At 38.6% G+C, this 18446-nt stretch overlaps 1 protein-coding gene across 1 annotated transcript in view; it reads right to left on the bottom strand.

The window, feature by feature from the left end:
- Positions 1-4814: 4814 nt before the first annotated feature.
- NUP133 (nucleoporin 133) overlaps positions 4815-18446 on the bottom strand; it is a 62894-nt gene continuing 49262 nt past the window's right edge. Inside the window, 6 exon segments of the mRNA XM_037895233.2 lie at positions 4815-5069; positions 6083-6171; positions 10865-10929; positions 14854-14934; positions 16490-16608; positions 18212-18347. Coding sequence (XP_037751161.1) covers positions 4933-5069; positions 6083-6171; positions 10865-10929; positions 14854-14934; positions 16490-16608; positions 18212-18347 — 627 coding nt within the window. The 3' untranslated portion in view covers positions 4815-4932.

Below are 18446 nucleotides of genomic sequence, written 5' to 3'. Positions count from 1 at the left end.
CATCCACCACAAGACTTATTGAGGAAGAGAGGTTTCAGAGTAGCAACCGTGTTAGTCTGTATCCGCAAAAAGAAAAGGAGGACTTGTGGCACCTTAGAGACTAACCAATTTATTTGAGCATAAGCTTTCGTGAGCTACATGCATCCGATGAAGTGAGCTTTAGCTCACAAAAGCTTATGCTCAAAGAAAATGGTTAGTCTCGAAGGTGCCACAAGTCCTCCTTTTCTTTTTGAGGAGGAGAGATTTGTAACTTTCAGGCATCCTGAAAAAATGCTTGTAATTCAATTTTAAAGGTAGGGATCACCGAACATTATTAAGTACCCATTCAATTCTTGTACAATTCTTTGCCAAATCAGGGAAGGGTCAGTTCTTCCTCCATAAATAGGAATTGTATTTACCCCACAGAGAATAGACATAAAAGGGGGAAAACACATTTAGAAAAGTAATAGGTTGTGTAGGTAAGAAGGGGAGTTAGTACAGACGAAAATCTAAAACTGAAAAGGAAACAGTAGATTATGATTTACTTATACACAATGCCCCCCTCATGGTTTCATTTGCCCTATATGGGATCTGACCTTACATTTAAAAATCAGTTTCATATTAGTGAGCTCTTTAAAGCACACAGATTTTATTGGGTCTGATTTAAAGCTGCGTATGAAAAAAATGCATAGGGTAGCGGTGGATGTCTGCTAAAGAAACCCTTCAAGAGATATTGGTCCTGGGAAAATTTATATCAGTGACTATTTCTAATACCAGAAGGCTGATGTAGATTTAACCACTAGCTGTTGGATCCTGGTGCACTCCAACTGCAGTTATGAACTGTATCCATTATTGACCTGCTGAGTTCTGATTGGCTTAGAACACAGACTTGATGTGTGACTCAGAATAGCTCATCCATAAGGGTTTTAAAAAGGTATATTAGTCTTGCTGATAAGCTGCCTCTGACTGGATGAAACTACTCCATAGTTAAATAAAGGGGAATTAACTATTCATCTAGCCAGGCTCTGAATAAGCAGAGATTCTATTTGGCATAGGTGAAAGACTTTCTTTAGAAATTTCTGTTACAATTAGAAGGAAGAATCAGGTAAAGGAGATGAAGAAAGGAGGTCTGGTTTGTAGCAACTGACTATGGAGAAATTAGGGTAGGAGTAACCAAAGGAAAATCTTTCTGAAAAAAGGACAACTAAAATGTGGGGTAGAGAAAGAAGTGCAAGAAGGAAGTCTCTGTGCTACCAGGAACCACTATGAAGGAGAAGGCATTTTCTGCAGTTGGATTTCCCCAGCTGCAAGACAGCAGCAAGGTTTATCAGGAGACAGGTGACTTTTCTTCTTCTCGAACATTTAATCTCTGCAACTCCTAGTCTGGCAGCTCTTCCCTTCGCCTCTGGCTGCACCCTATGTCTTTTTGCTGCTGCTTTCCATTTCCACTTCCTGCCATGCTATTGTTGTAAAACAGGCTGGGGGAATAATGATTTTTTCTGCAATTTTTTCTCCTCTTCCTTCTTCCCAAACTGTGTCTAAAACTGAACCTACATAAATTCACCATAAAAAGAAACTACCTTTCCTGAGGATTTTAGGGAATCACAGTCAGATATTAAAAAAAGATGCTCAGAAGCACACTAAAGTACAGGTTAGTTATTTCATGAGAGATGTATTTGTAGTCCAGTCATCCATATGTGGTGGCACAAACCCTGCTTAAAATATTAACAATGGAAGCATTGTCAGTGACCTTTTATTGTAAGTTTTGAAAAAAAATTACTGGACATATACCATTTTGGTTTTCCTACAACAAATCTCATGGTATCTCAAAGTGATACTATCGCTAAGTATGATAAATAGCAATTCAATATAGACAAATGCCTGGTGGCAATATTATTTTTCCACATAAAAGGCCACTTCCCCTGTATACATTCTCTGGGATTAAAACCTAGGATAGGCACAAGGGGCTAAACCAATATTTATTTTTTCAGTGCTCAGCCACCACAGCAACAAGTCAGTTCAAATTTCAGCAATAAGACCAGGGCAAGAATAAAACTGATCTCCGTAGTGGAATGTCCAATTTCTTCCGCTTATCTTGATACAAATCTCAACTTCACACCCTTTCCCATTATTCTTAAACTTGTAATTTTTAAAAGTGAGGGTTGGACATTAAAATGATTTGTATCCTCTACAAGGAAAGAAATGCTTAATACATTCTTTAATTATAAAACTTATGTAACACCCTCCCCCCCCCAAACATTTGAGAACATTTTCTCCCCTATTTAATTTAACCACATGGCTAACTGAAAACTTTCTTGCAGGAACAGGTAGTAGTCTATACTTATTGTAACGGTTTCCCTTCATTGCAATTTTTTTAGATCTATTATGAAGCAAAATAGGATACCCGTGACATTCATATGCAGTGCTAAATGAAGACATCTTCTCTGTGCCCCTATTTGAGAGAAGTCTATTCTATAAGAGAAGTGTTCACCATAAAGTTTTGTTTTAGTGAACAGATTATCAGAAAAGCTTGGAAATAGGAGCAAATACCAAATCTTAACTCTGTAACTCTTGTAATTTACACTTTGGACCCCATTTGCCCTAATGGAAGCAGATCTCCAATAGGAATCAGGGAGGTCTGACTGCATAGAATGAACAAGCAGCTGCAAAGGGACAATAACCCAATAAGCTTGACCTTTCAAATTTTATACTGACATGGTGAACACGTTGAACATTCCTAATATCCAAATATTGAACTTCAGTTTGAGTATGGAAGTTATTAAAATAAGTTTTGTTTTAAATCTACTGCCTACAGCCTAGTGCTTTAGAGATCCTCAGATGAAAGGTACTATATCAATGCAAAGTACCTTTTACACCAGCACTAGACCAAAGAGCCTTAGCTGTGAACATTACACAGGTCATTTGTTGAGGACGTATACTCCATGCTGCGCAGGAGAAACAATCTGCCTGCAGGAGCTTACAACCTATAAATATTGACTTTCTGCAAAACAGAATGTTTAAATAACCCTTTCTTTGGAGTAGATCAAGGGCTAACAGCAATCTATAGTTCTACATAAACTTTAGCCAGTCTAACAGCTATTGAGATGTCTCTCTTGGCATACGCTGTGGCTTATGACTGGGTACAGGTGGTTAGATTGTATGGAGATGAGTCGAAAGGGCGGGGGCTGAGAAATCCCATCAGTACGTTCAAGGCTTGACCAGAAATGTCCACATTACTAGACACTTCAAGCTAATTTTAACAAAGCTAAAGCCCAGGAATAAGATACCCCTACAAAGAGTGCCAGTCCTTTGATATACCATTTCCCATCTCCTAAATGTTTAGTTTAGTTTTTAAATAATTTGAGATCCCGTTTCCATTTAAAATTGTGTTTTACATGAGTAAGTAAATTTCCAATACTTTGAATTATTCCCTTTTGTAAAGTCAAAGCTGTAAATTCTACCTGCTGCTCTCACAGCCATGTAATACTGTAGAAACAGGTGACGTTTAATTGTGTTGACTTTTTACAAGGTTGCTAATGAGTATCTCTTCCATATTAGTTAGAACATCTCTAGCTAAGTCTATTCTTCCAAACATGTTCAGCCTTTCAGCCGAGCACTGTATTAGCACAGGGAGGGGGGAAGCAATGGTGCGATAGCTGTGCTTTTTAAACTAGAAATTGGATTCTCTTCAACTGATTTAACTTATGACCTTCTCAGCTGTTGGATCAAGTTGTTTTAGCAGGCACCTAGCCAGGGCAAGTAGAGCATAAGGGTATGCAAGTTGCTCTGCATTCAATCTCTGGACATTAAACTATTTGTAAAAGAAAAGCTCCTCCTGCGATTTGTCAGATTAAAGCAATTTTTATATGATTTTAAATTAAACCTGTTATTTCAGTATGAGAACCATTACAATGTTTTAAGAGTTACATGGACTTTTTTTTTTTTTTATCATCGTGTCAGAGATAAGTGAACTGGAGTAAGTTGGCATCTACTAGTAAAGAACGAGTCTTCGAGTAAGGAAGGTCTTCCTGGACTCTCGCTTTGGGAACTGCTTTCTAGGTTTCTTGTGAGCTTAGGTTCTAGGCATTTATTGTCAATTACTGTAGGGTGAAAACGTCAATCTCAGTTTTAAAAATGTAAAAATCTATAGATAACCTTTGTATTTGTAATCTTAATCTAAAAAATTGCTCTGGATTTGTTGAAAATTTATGTGAAAAACTGCATTTATGTACAAGTTGAAAGACTGATGTATTTGCTAGGCCAGGGGATTTTTGAGTGAGGAGATCTGGGTTCTATTCCCGTCTGCCACTGACAAGGAGTGACCTTGTGCAAGTCACTTATCCTTTCTGTGCCAGTTTCCTTTTCTGTAAAGGAGGACTACTTACCTATCCATTTTTGCATGGACCTCTTCAGATGGAAGGTGCTGTATCAATGCAAAGTTTTATACCAAAAGCCTAATTTCTAAGCAGCGTGCTTTACACAAGTGTGGCTTTAATTTCTTACTCCAAAAAGCTATATATTCAGCCATCATTTAACATTTACTGTATTTTCCCCCCAATATATACCCCTGGGGTGAAATCCTGCCCCCAGTGAAGTCAATGGCAAAACTCCCATGGTTTTCAGTGGGGCCAGGATTTCACCCCTGGTGTATGTGCTGCCAGTGTTGAGACTTCCTGCACACTAGACAAAAGTATAGAACAAACGTGAAACCAAAAGAGGCACAGAAAATGAAAATCAACCATACATTTTCAGCCATTGGGAGAGAAAGTAAGTATCCCAGAGAAAAATTAAGAGACTTAGCTATATTGTAAAGACTGTTCATTTCAAAAGCCAAACACATTACTGTATAAACTTTATTACAAAGGTTTAATGAAGCACGTTCAGAATGTAAAGAAGTATACACTGCTTTAACTCAGTTCTTTAGAAATTTCTACTTTCAAAAATGTTGAGTCATCATGCTTGTCCTTGAACATAGTGTTCATAGTTTGCCTTTAGCACAAATTCAAAATAAGGATTCGATTTCAAGTTGCCAAGTTCATCTGCTTGCAGCAAGTCCTTCACCTCTGGTAAATATTCACTGAGCTGAACTCCTTCAACACAAATAAACTTGCATTATAGAAATTGTAAGATACTTAGAAAGGATGCCAATGGAAACATCTGTACCTGTATTTCAATTCCTGATTCATTTGTTTGCAGTTGTAAAGACTGTTCTAATTCTATTCCATCTACTGTGTCATGCAGTGAAACAACTCTATAAAGTGTTCTGACTCTAAACTCTATAAACTGAGTTCATTGTTTAAAGATTATTATATTCCCCTCCTCAATTTGACCATTTGCACATTCTATATTTTAACAGTTATGTAAACTCCACAAAGTCCCTGTTTAACAAATCATACTTTTGATAAATTAAAATGGACTTAGTCCAAATGACTGGATACTGCAGCCCTTAAAAAAGGGTCAAGAATCAGATACTTTTAAGTTGCATTCTTAAATCTTATGCAAGTGCATTTCTTCAGATTTATAACCTTCAAGCTTCTCTTATTTGACAATATAGCTTTTTAAAATTGTGAACATTATAGTTAAGGTTGAGTTACTATTCTAATCTCTTTTAGTTGCTTATAAAATTTCCCCCCAACAATTCGTGTTGAGTTGTCATGTTGCTTAAATGATCTGAACTCAAGGCTTTTTGTTAGTTTTTTAAAAGTTTGAGTTAAAGCAATTAAGCCATTCTGAAATACAGTCCTGGTGTCTTAAAATTCCTCCTGTCTCATAGGGAATCTTCACACTGGAGGCTGAGTTCCATTGTATAATAATGAGTTACTAAAAAAATAAACACTATCTTCCTGCAAAACGGATGTAATCTGGAGGCTCCGAGAGAGAGAATTTACATGTTTTGTCGCCTCCCTACAAAAAGATAGAATAGGGTGCCACATGGTCACATTTTTATCTGATGAATTACTGATGCAATTTTTTTTTTTGCTTCTTTTACACCTTACTTGTTCTTTTTAATAGATAAAAGCTGTTTATTTTGTTAAGTATGTTTTAAAACAAGGTTGACATACAGTAATCTGAAAAAGTATTCTTTACATATAACAAAACTTACCTTCTTTCAATAGCTTTTGTAATATTTTCACAAATATACTGTCTTTAGATGCTTCAATTGGATCATCTTTACCTTCTGAACTGGACCAACTGCAACTCAGAAAGTATAAATTATAAGTTGTAAAGTTGATTAAAAACCTGATACTAAAATAGAAATAAATGTTCTTGAAGTATACCTGTATTCCGTGTGCATTTCTATAGTTGAAAGCTAGTGTTCTTTGCATCCTGAACTGATTATCTTTTTAATATTTTAGAGAAAAATTTTATTAAAATTGTGGCATTACAAGACAATCTAATAAGGCAGATAATAGGAATGCTTCCCCACTGACTAAACCGTAACAGCAGAAAAAAGTTATTTGCTTCAGTTAGAGAACGCAGAATCAATTACACACATGGGTTTAAGTAAGCTAGTTTAAACAATTATTTTAATTATTCCACAATCACCATTCTGACAAGTTTTCTGTAAAAAGACATTCTTCAGAACACAGAAGCAAAGGCAACTTGCCAACATACATTTTTGAATAGGAGAAGCAAAGGAAGAACAAAATGTCGAGTGAAAGGTTTAAAATTGCAAGGCCCTAACTCAGCACAAAATATCCTTAGTTTCTGAGGTTTGCAAGCCTTAATATGTGATCAGATATGCTGAGTCATTCAAGGGAAAGGTCAGGCTGCTGCTGAAGCCCTAATTCAAACCATTCTAAAATGCCTGGCAGAAAGGGGGAAAAAATGGATTTAAAATAACTTCCCTTGCTGTTGGCACTGGATTTTTCAGTTGCTGAGGTTTCTTGTCCCCAATGTCAAATGCCATGCAGCCTGGAGTTACGCTGGGTATGACTACACTGCAATTAGATACCCACAGCTGGCCGGTGCCAGCTGGCTCTAGATAAGGGGCTGTTTAATTGTGATGTAGATGCTAGGCTCAGGCTGCAGCCTAAGCTCTGGGACTCTGCCACCTCACAGGGTCCTAGAGCTTGAACATCTACACTGCAATTAAACAGCACCTTGGCCTGTGAGCCTGAGACAGCTGGCATGGACCAGCTGTGGGTTTTTTTAATTGCAGTGTAGATATACCCATTATTTCAGTCCTAAAACGGACATAATTACCTTGTGTGGTCACTGGGAAATGGATGGTTTGGTCTCCAAATAGGTACACTAACAACAAAAGGTAGCATCTTGGGAGAAACCGTTGTTCCAATGAGGTCAGTGGCAAAACTCTCATTGACTTCAACAGAGTCAGGATTTCACCCATAGTTTTATTGAGGAGAAAGAAAGACAGTTTCCTGTTACCCTCCTTTTCTCCTACCTCCACTCCTTCTACAGGCATTGGAGTGGTAAAGAGAATGACAGAAACTGAAGTCCAGCACTATATTAGGATGTTGCTAAGCATGCTTAGCGAGTCTTGGTGTTGTATCCAAAGAATCCAGTCACCATGTATAGTAATCAAGTTAGGGAATGTAACAAGCTCCACCCCTAAAAGCAGGTGTTGTGGAATGCCTAATGTAGCATTTTCCAGATGCTAGAGAATGGCCACTACCTCTTTTGGAACAGGGATTAGCCTCCTTGGCTACAGAACCTCAGTGAACTGGGAACCAAATCTGGAAATCATATGTAAACTATCTAAACACTATTCCACCCAAACTGGTTTGAATACAGATTGGCCCCATCCACATTGATTAGGTTTGGCTAGCCAGAGTCATGTTTAAAATTTGTTCTAGCAGAGTTTAAATACCATTTCTAAACTCTGTTCTTGGCCCAGAATGGACAAGGCCTAAAAACTTGTTGGGCTGTAATTGTGAAGGCTTTTAAAACAGGATCTACCCCCAATTTAATAAGGCGTGGGGAAGGTTACTAATCAGTAACTATGTTGCCTGCATATTCCCACTTGTAGGATAAATGCTCCTTGGCCACGTAAGCTTGGAGTTTTCTGGAAATCCCTATCCTTTGGAACCTCCCCTTTAAGCAGGAGTGGCTCCAACTGCTCTTCAGCTCCTTTTGACTGCCAAAGTTGCAGTGGGCATGGAATATACTCTTCCCTCATTGGTTATTTTTTTCCCCTTCTGTCCCTTTGGAGTGGGGGGTGGGGTATGACTATAGTTAAAAAATCTGACTGGACTAGCATTTGAAAACTAGAATATAAGAATGGCCATACTGGGTCAGACCAAAGGTCCAGCCAGCCCTGTATCCTGTTTACCGACAGTGCCAATGCCAGGTGACCCAAAGAGGGAGTGAACCTAACAGGTGATGATCAAGTGATCTCTCTCCTGCCATCCATCTCCACCCTCTGACAAACAGAGGCTAGGGACACCATTCCTTCCCCATCCTGGCTAATAGCCATTAATGGACTTAGCCTTCATGAATTTATCCAGTTCTCTTTTAAACCCTGTTATAGTCCTACCTTTCAGGCAACGCAAGGAGTTCCACAGGTTGACTGTGAGCTGAGTGAAGAAGAACTTCCTTTTATTTGTTTTAAATCTGCTGCCCATTAATTTTATTTGGTGGCCCCCTGTTCTTATAGTATGGGAACAAGTAAATAACTTTTCCTTATTCACTTTCTCCATACCACTCATGATTTTTTATACCTCTATCATATCCCCCCTTAATCCCCTCTTTTCCAAGCTGAAAAGTCCTAGCCTCTTTAATTTCTCCTAATATGGGACCCATTCCAAACCCCTAATCATTTTAGTTGCCCTTTTCGGAACCTTTTCTAATGCCAGTATATCTTTTTTTAAGAAGAGGGGACCACATCTGTATGCAGTATTCAAGATATGGGCGTACCATGGATTTATATAAGGGCAATAAGATATTCTCCGTCTTATTCTCTATCCCTTTTTATTTTTGGAGGAAAGGGTCCCCTACATGTCATGGGCATTATCTAGAGCAGTGGCTTTCAACTTTTCCAGATTACTGTGCCCCTTTCAGGAGGCTGATTTGTCTTGTCTACCCCAAGTTTCACCTCTCTTACAAAAACCAGACAGCAAAATACAAAAGTGTCACAGCATACTGTTACTGAAAAATTGCTTACTTTCCCAGTTTTACCATATAATTATAAAATAAATCAGAATATAAATCTTGTACTTACATTTCAGTGTATAGTATATAGAGCAGTCTAAACAAGTCATTGTATGAAAATTCAATTTGTACTGACTTCACTAGTGCTTTTTATGTAGTTTGTTGTAAAACTAGGCAAATGTGTAGATGAGTTGATGTACCCACGAGAAGACCTCTGTGTACCCCCAGAGGTAGGAGTACCCCTGGTTGAGAACCACTGATCTAAGACCTATGAAGAGCAGGAGGGTTGCCTCAAACACTGGTGATGAGGGAAACTCTTCAGATCCAGTTGATTAAGTCTAGTAAGGTGTGTCCAGCACTGACTTTGGAGATCTGCCAGTCAAAGTGGCTCTATAGCTAGCTAAAACAATATCTAGGTCCCCGGTCTCTTCCAGTACCAATGATCCTGTTTTGATGACTACAAAGTGACGAACAGCTTACCAAAGTGTTTGTGTCCAACATAAGCAGAACCAAGGTCCTTGGAGCTGTCCAAGTCAACTAAGTCCAGTGCTGAACATCCTGGACTGCTGGCTCTGGAGAATAATTTGTCAAAGTAGTTCTGTGCCCAGCATAAGTGACATGAAAGTCTCCAGCAGTAGCGTTAATGGACAATGCTCTAGAACAGTGTTTCTCTACCTTTTTTATTCTGAGGACCAGCTTGCTGCCTTCCTAAACCATGACCAGTTGTTGAGAAACACTGCTCTAGAAGATCCCAAGCTTGGGATCTTCTTATTCCACAGTTGGAAATATGCTGTTAGCCTCAAAGAAGAAAATCCAGTTTCATAGCCAGTCATCATAGCCAGGATGTATAAGTAGGGGCATAGCGAGCAGATCGAGGGACGTGATCGTTCCCCTCTATTCGACACTGGTGAGGCCTCATCTGGAGTACTGTGTCCAGTTTTGGGCCCCACACTACAAGAAGGATGTGGATAAATTGGAAAGAGTCCAGCGAAGGGCAACAAAAATGATTAGGGGTCTAGAGCACATGACTTATGAGGAGAGGCTGAGGGAGCTGGGATTGTTTAGTCTGCAGAAGAGAAGAATGAGGGGGGATTTGATAGCTGCTTTCAACTACCTGAAAGGGGGTTCCAAAGAGGATGGCTCTAGACTGTTCTCAATGGTAGCAGATGACAGAACGAGGAGTAATGGTCTCAAGTTGCAATGGGGGAGGTTTAGATTGGATATTAGGAAAAACTTTTTCACTAAGAGGGTGGTGAAACACTGGAATGCGTTACCTAGGGAGGTGGTAGAATCTCCTTCCTTAGAGGTTTTTAAGGTCAGGCTTGACAAAGCCCTGGCTGGGATGATTTAACTGGGACTTGGTCCTGCTTTGAGCAGGGGGTTGGACTAGATGACCTTCTGGGGTCCCTTCCAACCCTGATATTCTATGATTCTATGATCTCTCCCCTCCATTAAAGGGCAAAAGAAAATTCAAGAAACTACATAGTTTCATTTTAATTCCCTAAATGTTTAAAGTATTTGTACAATAGCTAGAGGATTTAATGGATAAACTATTACAGAAGTAGCTTTGTAAGTGATACCTCTCCTCTCCCTCTAAAAAGACACACTGTCCTGGACAGACTTTTCAGAATCTATATTAAACATACATACATACCATTTGAACATTCAATCTGATATTAGAAGCTGGAGAATAGTACAAAAATTTACAATTAGAAAAATCAATGCTATGAATAGAGAAAATTGTACCCTTCATATATGTTCAGTTATGACCTACCTGTCTCTTTGGAGAGCTTTACAGAGAATTTTAAGCTTAAGATCATTTACATCCACTTCTTCCTCCTTCAATTTAAAAAAAAAAAAAAGGAAAATAATATTAACTGCTGGGTTTTTTTAAAAGACAAATAAAGGGTTTTTCTTAACCACCACATCACATCCAGATCTGAGAGTTGACTTGGATGCTTTCATTACTCTTGTTTACAAAAGAATAATTGATACTGGTAACTAGTACATAGGAACCTGTTTGTCCACTTCATTGCAGAGAGGCAGTGCAGTCTAGTAGTCAAAGCAACAGACCATCTCTCAAAACCCTCAAACAAAGCAAAACTGCCTAGTTTTGTTACCACTTCAACACTTGAGACAGGTACCTGAAAAGAAGCCCAGTTATGACTTGGGGTGGAAACAGTGAAAAATGTAGTATTTTCACATGATTTTGACACAAAAACTTACTAAAACTTGTTATTTGTCCAAATTTCATTCAGTCATTTGGTTCTTTTGATTCACAACTGCTGGGGCTGCAAGCTTCACATAGCCTCTGAATTCTATTCAGCTCTGCTTACTGTAGACTAGCAATAACCTCCCTGTGCCTCACTTTATTGGTCTATTTCACAGGAGTTTTGAGACTTAGTTCTTTCAAATCTTCAGATAAAACAGTACTGCATAAGTGCAACGAAGTATAAGAGAAAGTAAGCATTGTAATATGTATGTATGTTTCTACGCAGCTGTGTTATACTCTTGCATTGTCAAACCATCTAACTGGCCAATATATGATCGTTTGACCCTGAGTAATTTTGCACTACTGCCCTACTAGCAGGACAATTGTTAGTACCAAATCTGAGAGGCTTGCAAAGGGTAAATAATCTTGTGTTCTAAAACAGAAAAGAATCAACAGGAGAGAAAAGATTGAAACTTACTCTACATTCAATGCAACATTTAGGGCACAATTACTTGTTCTATTTTTTTTGTATGCTTGGCACACATTACAAAGGACAAATCTTGTGGGAAAGTCAGCAAAAATGGTGCAAAATAAAAGCAAATACAAACAGGTCCTCTAGGGCCTAAGAGATAAACCAACAGTGACTAGCAGAGGTAGGTCTTAATAAAAATAGAAAAATCAATTACAGCATTATGGTAAGGCTGCCATGTTTTTCAACTGCTACCCATTTGTGGGAAAGACCTGTTTAAGGAAACCACAAATCACTGCATTTTGGCTGAGATACAGTTACTAGATGAAAAAGATGAAGGACCTCGGTGCTCATTATGTCAGACAGTTAAGGATGGTTTCACCTATTTAAACCTAACTGAGAACGTAGGAATAGCTAATAAGACCTTAAAGCATCTGATAGAAATTAGAAATAAAAATAAAAAAAAAAACCTTCTGAAAATATCAGCCCCATGTTTGAGCTACTGAAAAGGGAGCATTACCTGCTGTTTTCAAACTTTTTGAGCTGAACCCCCTCACCCTGCAAGTTATAATTTTTGGTTATGCCTCCCCCCAACCCAGGCTGGGTGGCCTGCTGAGGTGAGTCAGGGATGGAGGTAGCAATCCCTCCCCTGAGCCCTGCTGCGCAGGGCTGGCCCAAGCTGCCTGGTGTCACCTCCCCTACCCCCAAATGTTACTCCACATCCCACAGTTTGAAAACCTCTAGAAGATGTTGCTAAATGGAAGGCAGAAATTGGAGGGGGGGGGCACGCTCCCCCCCCGCCATGCATCGCCTCTACCTGTCTCAGATGGGGGTACATGTTAGACTACATTATTTGGAAAGGGGTATGCAGCCTAAAAAGTTTGAAAAGCACTGCTCTAAAGTAATGCCTTGCAAAAATGCCCCTTGATGTTTAAAGACATCTGAGAAGACAGAGTTGGAAATGACTTTAGCTTTGACTTGCAAAGCCAAAAATTTTAAGAAAATGTCTCTCACAAAGGGGTTACCCATTGGCACTCTGGCAGCCATAAAGGCTTTGGCTATTAGGGAAAAGTAAGTCTGTGAAGGAGGGGAGAATCACTTGTCTGAGTGCAACTCCTATTTTAAGGCAACATGGGCTGACCTGGCTCAGTCTTCAACCATTAAAGGCTGTTTCTCTCCATCTGCAGCTGAGGCTATGAATTTCTCTAACCCCATATCTATCTCTATCTATATTTTAAAATCCATGTTAGCTACTCTGTTTTAAAACCCCAGTGTGCCCAGGGCAAGTTGTCTTACATGCTAGCTAGGTGTTCAGCATGACCAGATATCTATCACATGTTAAAATACAGTTTACCCTATCTACATTAGGGTTTTTTAATGTGTTAACTAACATGTCTTTAAAATACGCCTTTACCCTAGTGCAGACAGACCTCTAGCACAAATATTAAGAGGCTTGGCATGAGACCTTTCTGCTCAGATAATGATGCTGTCATCACAAAAGGCCATTTGTCTTCCCATTAGCCTTCTTGGGCATCTTAGCTATTTAACCCCCCCTTCCCCAATCTCAGCTATTTAACCCCCCGACTCTTCTGGAAGCAAGAGTGTGAGCAAAGTCCTTGTGCTATCAGCTTTTTGCCAGTTAGAGTGTGACTGGGATAGCTAAGAAGAGCAATTAGGCAACCCATGTCTAGCCTCAAAATTCTGCAGTTTCTCTGGTCAATCATGCTTTTCCATGGGTGATAAAGATGAAATCCTAAATTAGGGTGACCTTGTCCACTCAGAAATTTTAGTTTAATTTATGCTTTCCCATTTGTAGTGTATATTCTTACTCAGACATCTAAGTTTCTCTAATTTAAATAAGAAACTTTTAAATCTTATTTTCTTAAAATGACACGATATGACTATTTTCACAAAGGATGGTGGGAACTTGGAAAAAGGCAATGACAAATGAAAGAAGAGAAGTAACTAAGTCCAGTAATCCCATTTATTGCTATTCTCTCCCAAAGTAATGTTATTATTTACACTTAGTTCTTATATAGCAGTCAAATCAGGGTATGTGTGTTAAGCAACATTTTTCTGTTTAAAGTGGAAGAAAACTAATTCTGGGTCTATCGATACAATACACTGTCCCAAACATTAACATTTTTCTCCTCCTCCATTACATACAATAATGTGTAATAAAAGCACAAAATACAGGCAAATATTTTCGACGTGAAACTTTTCATACATAAAGCACAAATAAGAATTACTTAACAGGTATTACAAAAAGGAACTTTAACAAGGAAAAGACCATAATTTAAGGTCTAAATAATCTAAATTAAATAACTACATGACCAATAAAGTTATTGTTGGGTAACACAATGGCCTCGTTGTAGCACAAATCACTATCATACAGTGGATTCAAGCTGGAACCTTTTCTATAGCAACCTTTCCTAGATAATTTAGAAATAACACTGCTCTGAAATGACATGGCTTTTATTTTTGGCTGAAGAATGCTGCTCAGGAGTGATGGTCCTGGAGAGGTGATTTTTGGCGTTGCCAGAATAAATTGTCAGCAAACAGGAAATAAGAGTGTGCAAGGAGAAATGGTGACCTCTCAAGATGCAAGCTTAAGACAGCAAGCCTTATGCCCTAAAGAGTACCATCATAATGATAAAAAGCACAGATGTAGGCCAAAGAAGTCTTGTCAATTTGAGGAGGCATGGCAGATTCATTTTAGATTATTTATTGGCATACAGATAAACTGATAATAGTGGACGAGTACTGTTTTCCTAAAACTGATGGACCCACCCCTTCTTGTTTGGTGACAAATTCTAGACTGGCAAGGTTCTCAATATAACAGATGGCCTACCCTGTTGCGGTTTACAAGGATAAGTGTTATTTCACTTATGATCTAAACCACAGTTACTTTTACCTACACCACATTTGACATATCTCCAAAGATTGAAAAACTAGAAAAAGTCACTTCCATTGGGGGGCACCAAGGGCCAGTATGTAATCCTCAAGTTACAGTAATAACACCAGCTCAGAGAACTTAAAATATACTTCCTCTGATTCTGAGATCATCCAACAGTTTTCCTACCTCATCAATATATTCCAGCAGGTCCAGTGCTTTCTTGAAGTCATACTCATTAGCTCTTCTGTTCTCATCACATATGTACAGCTAAGGTATGAAAAGATTAAGTACAGAATTATTTTTAGCTTGCAAACTGATGTAAGCTGATATTGTGAAGAACTCTGTGGGAAGACCACCATGTATTTTCCACTTATGTGACCTTTTCATTGAAATATGTATTGATTCGGCTGCAAGTATTTTTATGGTAAGGAATATAGTCAAGGTTTTAGACGAGCATTCCACCCACATGACAATGGTCTGTGGAAAGACTATATTGGATATAAGGCTGCTATAGTACAGGTTTCAAATTTAAATGCTGTTTAAGGCTGCAGCATTCCTAGCCTATTGTAGCCAGAGCTTAGCTCCACAAATAAAATGAGCTCACAGCAATATAAAAATGCATGCACCATTGTTCATCTCCTGAAAACAGACATGCTTGCTATCAAAATCAGCCTTTTACATTTAAAACTGCAGACACTTATTTTGCAACTCACCCTTTAATACAGAGTCTCCATACAGGAAACCCTCAATCAGGATTTTAAATTGAAATTTAAGATTAAGACTAATATATTTTGTTCCCAGCCTCTGATTTTCACTTCCTGGTTGTAAACAGTGACTAAAGACACAGATCTGATGGTAGCAGGAACTTATTAGAGGAAAACTGGACAGCTGACAGTGTCCCAACTGCTTGAAAAGGGATTATGTGATATCTCCTCCTCTACCTCTTCCCCCTAACTAGCCTAGTTTAAAGTGTGGGTAGAGGGCTCAGAACCTGCTGACTATTAGGGCAGGTCCAAGAAGACAGAAGGACAGTAATAACAGAATGTGCAACTTGCTGCTTCTTTTGTAGAGGCTGTACAGAGAGCAACGAATATAAGAAATGACACCACTGATAGGTTCTGGTTTCTTTTGATGGTGACTGTAGCAACATGCTGCCACCATACATTCCTCTGCTACTTTTCTGCACACATCAGTGGGTGATAAGAGAGAAGCAGGTGAAAAGATCATGCTACCAAAAAGGCATAGGAACTAGTAAGGCAATTTGTGATTGTAGCTACAACTGCAAAAAGAAATGAGGGACAAAGGAGAGAAAGTCAGCTCTGCCAGTGATTGTTGGCTGGATTTTCCATAGGGGATCAAAGACTTTCTCTTGGCTCTCAGTGCAGTTGGTCATCAAAATCCCCCCTTCCTGGTTGCAGCCCTTCCCCCTCTTCCACTTTGCAGCATCCCTGTCTTCCAAAGGTAAAAAGTTCTGGGTCCCTTCTGCCTCTTAAACCAGACTCCAAGTTATCATTTATCCACACAGTGCCCCAATCCAATAGCTCAGCTCTTGATGCTGTTCTGATTTGCTCCATGCATCATGACAGTGCACATGTTCAACCAGGAAGCTAAAGCAGGAACTGGAAGCAATACCTTAGAGTTTAATCATAAGCCATAACGGAGGTTTAAGTATAAATAACCAATTCATATTTTACAACTGAGGGTGGGATGGAAACCATCCTTTAAACAACAAAAAGACAATTCAATTCTGATCTTCTCACCAATTCTGTTGAAAATACAGGCACACAGGTAAACTTTAGCTAAGAAAATTTGAGATACATACATCGATAAGCTGAGGTGCAGTCAATACAGGCATGACACTGAGGTTCAACTGTTTATCAGCCAGCAGTTGTTCAGGTAAGGTCTCCTGATGCAACAGAAAACGCTCCTGTTCTGATATTTCTTGCATTTAGTTAGGGAGAAGAATATTTCACATTATTATTTATATTATGAGCATTGAACATACAAATAAATTCTGACAAGTCACAGAACTATTCAGGTTTATAAAGTTATTTGTCTTAAAGAGTGCATTTATTTAGGTTTTTTTAAATTATTTGTATTACAGAAGCACACAGACTCCCCAGCTGAGACTGGGACCCTCATTTGCCAGGCACCGTACAGAGACAGTTCTTGTTCTGAAGGGAGTACAGTTTAAATAGCCAAGAGAAAAGGTGGGAGAAAGGATGTATTAACATAGAGAGATTAGGTGACTAGCCCACAGTCACATAGGTAGTCTCTGGCAAAACCGGGAACTCAAGCCAGATCTCCCGAGTTCCTAACTCTTAAACCACAAGACAGACCATTCTCTCTCTCATTTGGGGCTCTCATCATTATGTTTCAAAAGCGTTTCTTCACATCAGCACGTCTATATGTTTCCAGAGTGGCTGCTTCTCCAATGTGCAAAACGACTCTTTAACTTCAAAATTTGATGCTGCCAATTTATTTTATTTAAAAAGTTTATGTAGGATATTAAACATATTAAAAGCTGAAGCACACAGTTTCAAAAAGTCTGCTTAGTTACCATTAATATCCTTTGTAATTTTAATATTATTTCACTTGGGGTTGTACAGATTACTGTTCACCTCCCTACAAAAACTGAAAAAGGAGCTTTATACATCCCCAGTCTGAGTATTTTAATTAAGAATGCAAGTTAAGATGACAATAGTGTTGATATGCAGTGAACTGTCATTATGTTTAAAAACACAGATAACAGGAAAGGGATGATTCAAGAACAGCCATAAATAGGTACTAAAACAAATAAACAAAATACTATTGTATTAGTGATTGTGTGAAGTATGTTGCAATGCTTCCCCTGATTGGCAATATTACAGCAGCTATTCCTGAAGAATCTTTCATGAGCCTTTCCACAATCTGGTAGTAAAGACGCAGCAATAGTTACTATCACCAGAAAGGTAGATTACATTTTAAAAATTGGGGCAAGGTTGCAGAACCTGTATAGCCACTTGGAGAAGGGACAGGTGCTCTCAACCTCAATGGGTTTTGAATTAAAGTATTACGAAACCATGTCCCTACCAAAAAAATTTAAGTGACATTTAAAATAAAAACTGACAATCCAAATTAACAGTACACATGCTTAGACTTTCACATTGCAAATATACTAATAAAGGAAAACTGACAGGCTTTTAAAGTTGCTAAGGCTTTCTCCTGCAACTACATGAGGGCATGTAGCACCATGTAACCTCACCTCCAAAGGCAGTCAACATAAGGCTCCAAGAAATGATCAGAGGTGGTTTTGGGTTTTTTTAAATTGCAGTAGTTTTATGAACCTATTTACCAGAGTAGCTGATAGAGCCTTTTAAAAAATAATTATACACCCGTGAACTAGGGTCCAAATTTTCCAGTGACACTAGAGAACACTGATGGTGAAAACTTCCAAAGTGCCAGCACTAAGGATTTAACTTTACCACGTGTAACACTTTAACAAGATTCTGATTAAAGAAATCCATTATCTTGCTGTTTTCTTTGCTCTGGTCTTATTTCTTACCTTCTATTTTTTCTTGCAGTAAATCCTCTGAAAAGTCAGATGCCAAAGCAGCTAGTTTACTCAAGCCAAGAAGACTTTTCTTCTTTGCAAAGTATCTGGTCTCCACATTTGCCAAAGCCTGCAGCGTTCTGTGAGCCTAAAGTTAAGAAGGGTATTAGAAATAACAAAGGCACATGGAGAAAGAGAATAGATGGAATCCTTTAGAACTAAACCCTTATGGCTATTTTTTCTTTAA

Source organism: Chelonia mydas, chromosome 3 (genome assembly GCF_015237465.2).
Source record: "Chelonia mydas isolate rCheMyd1 chromosome 3, rCheMyd1.pri.v2, whole genome shotgun sequence".
Classification (NCBI taxonomy): domain Eukaryota; kingdom Metazoa; phylum Chordata; order Testudines; family Cheloniidae; genus Chelonia; species Chelonia mydas.
The sequence above is the reverse complement of the archived record's forward strand: the minus strand, read 5'-3'. Positions and strand labels throughout refer to the sequence as shown.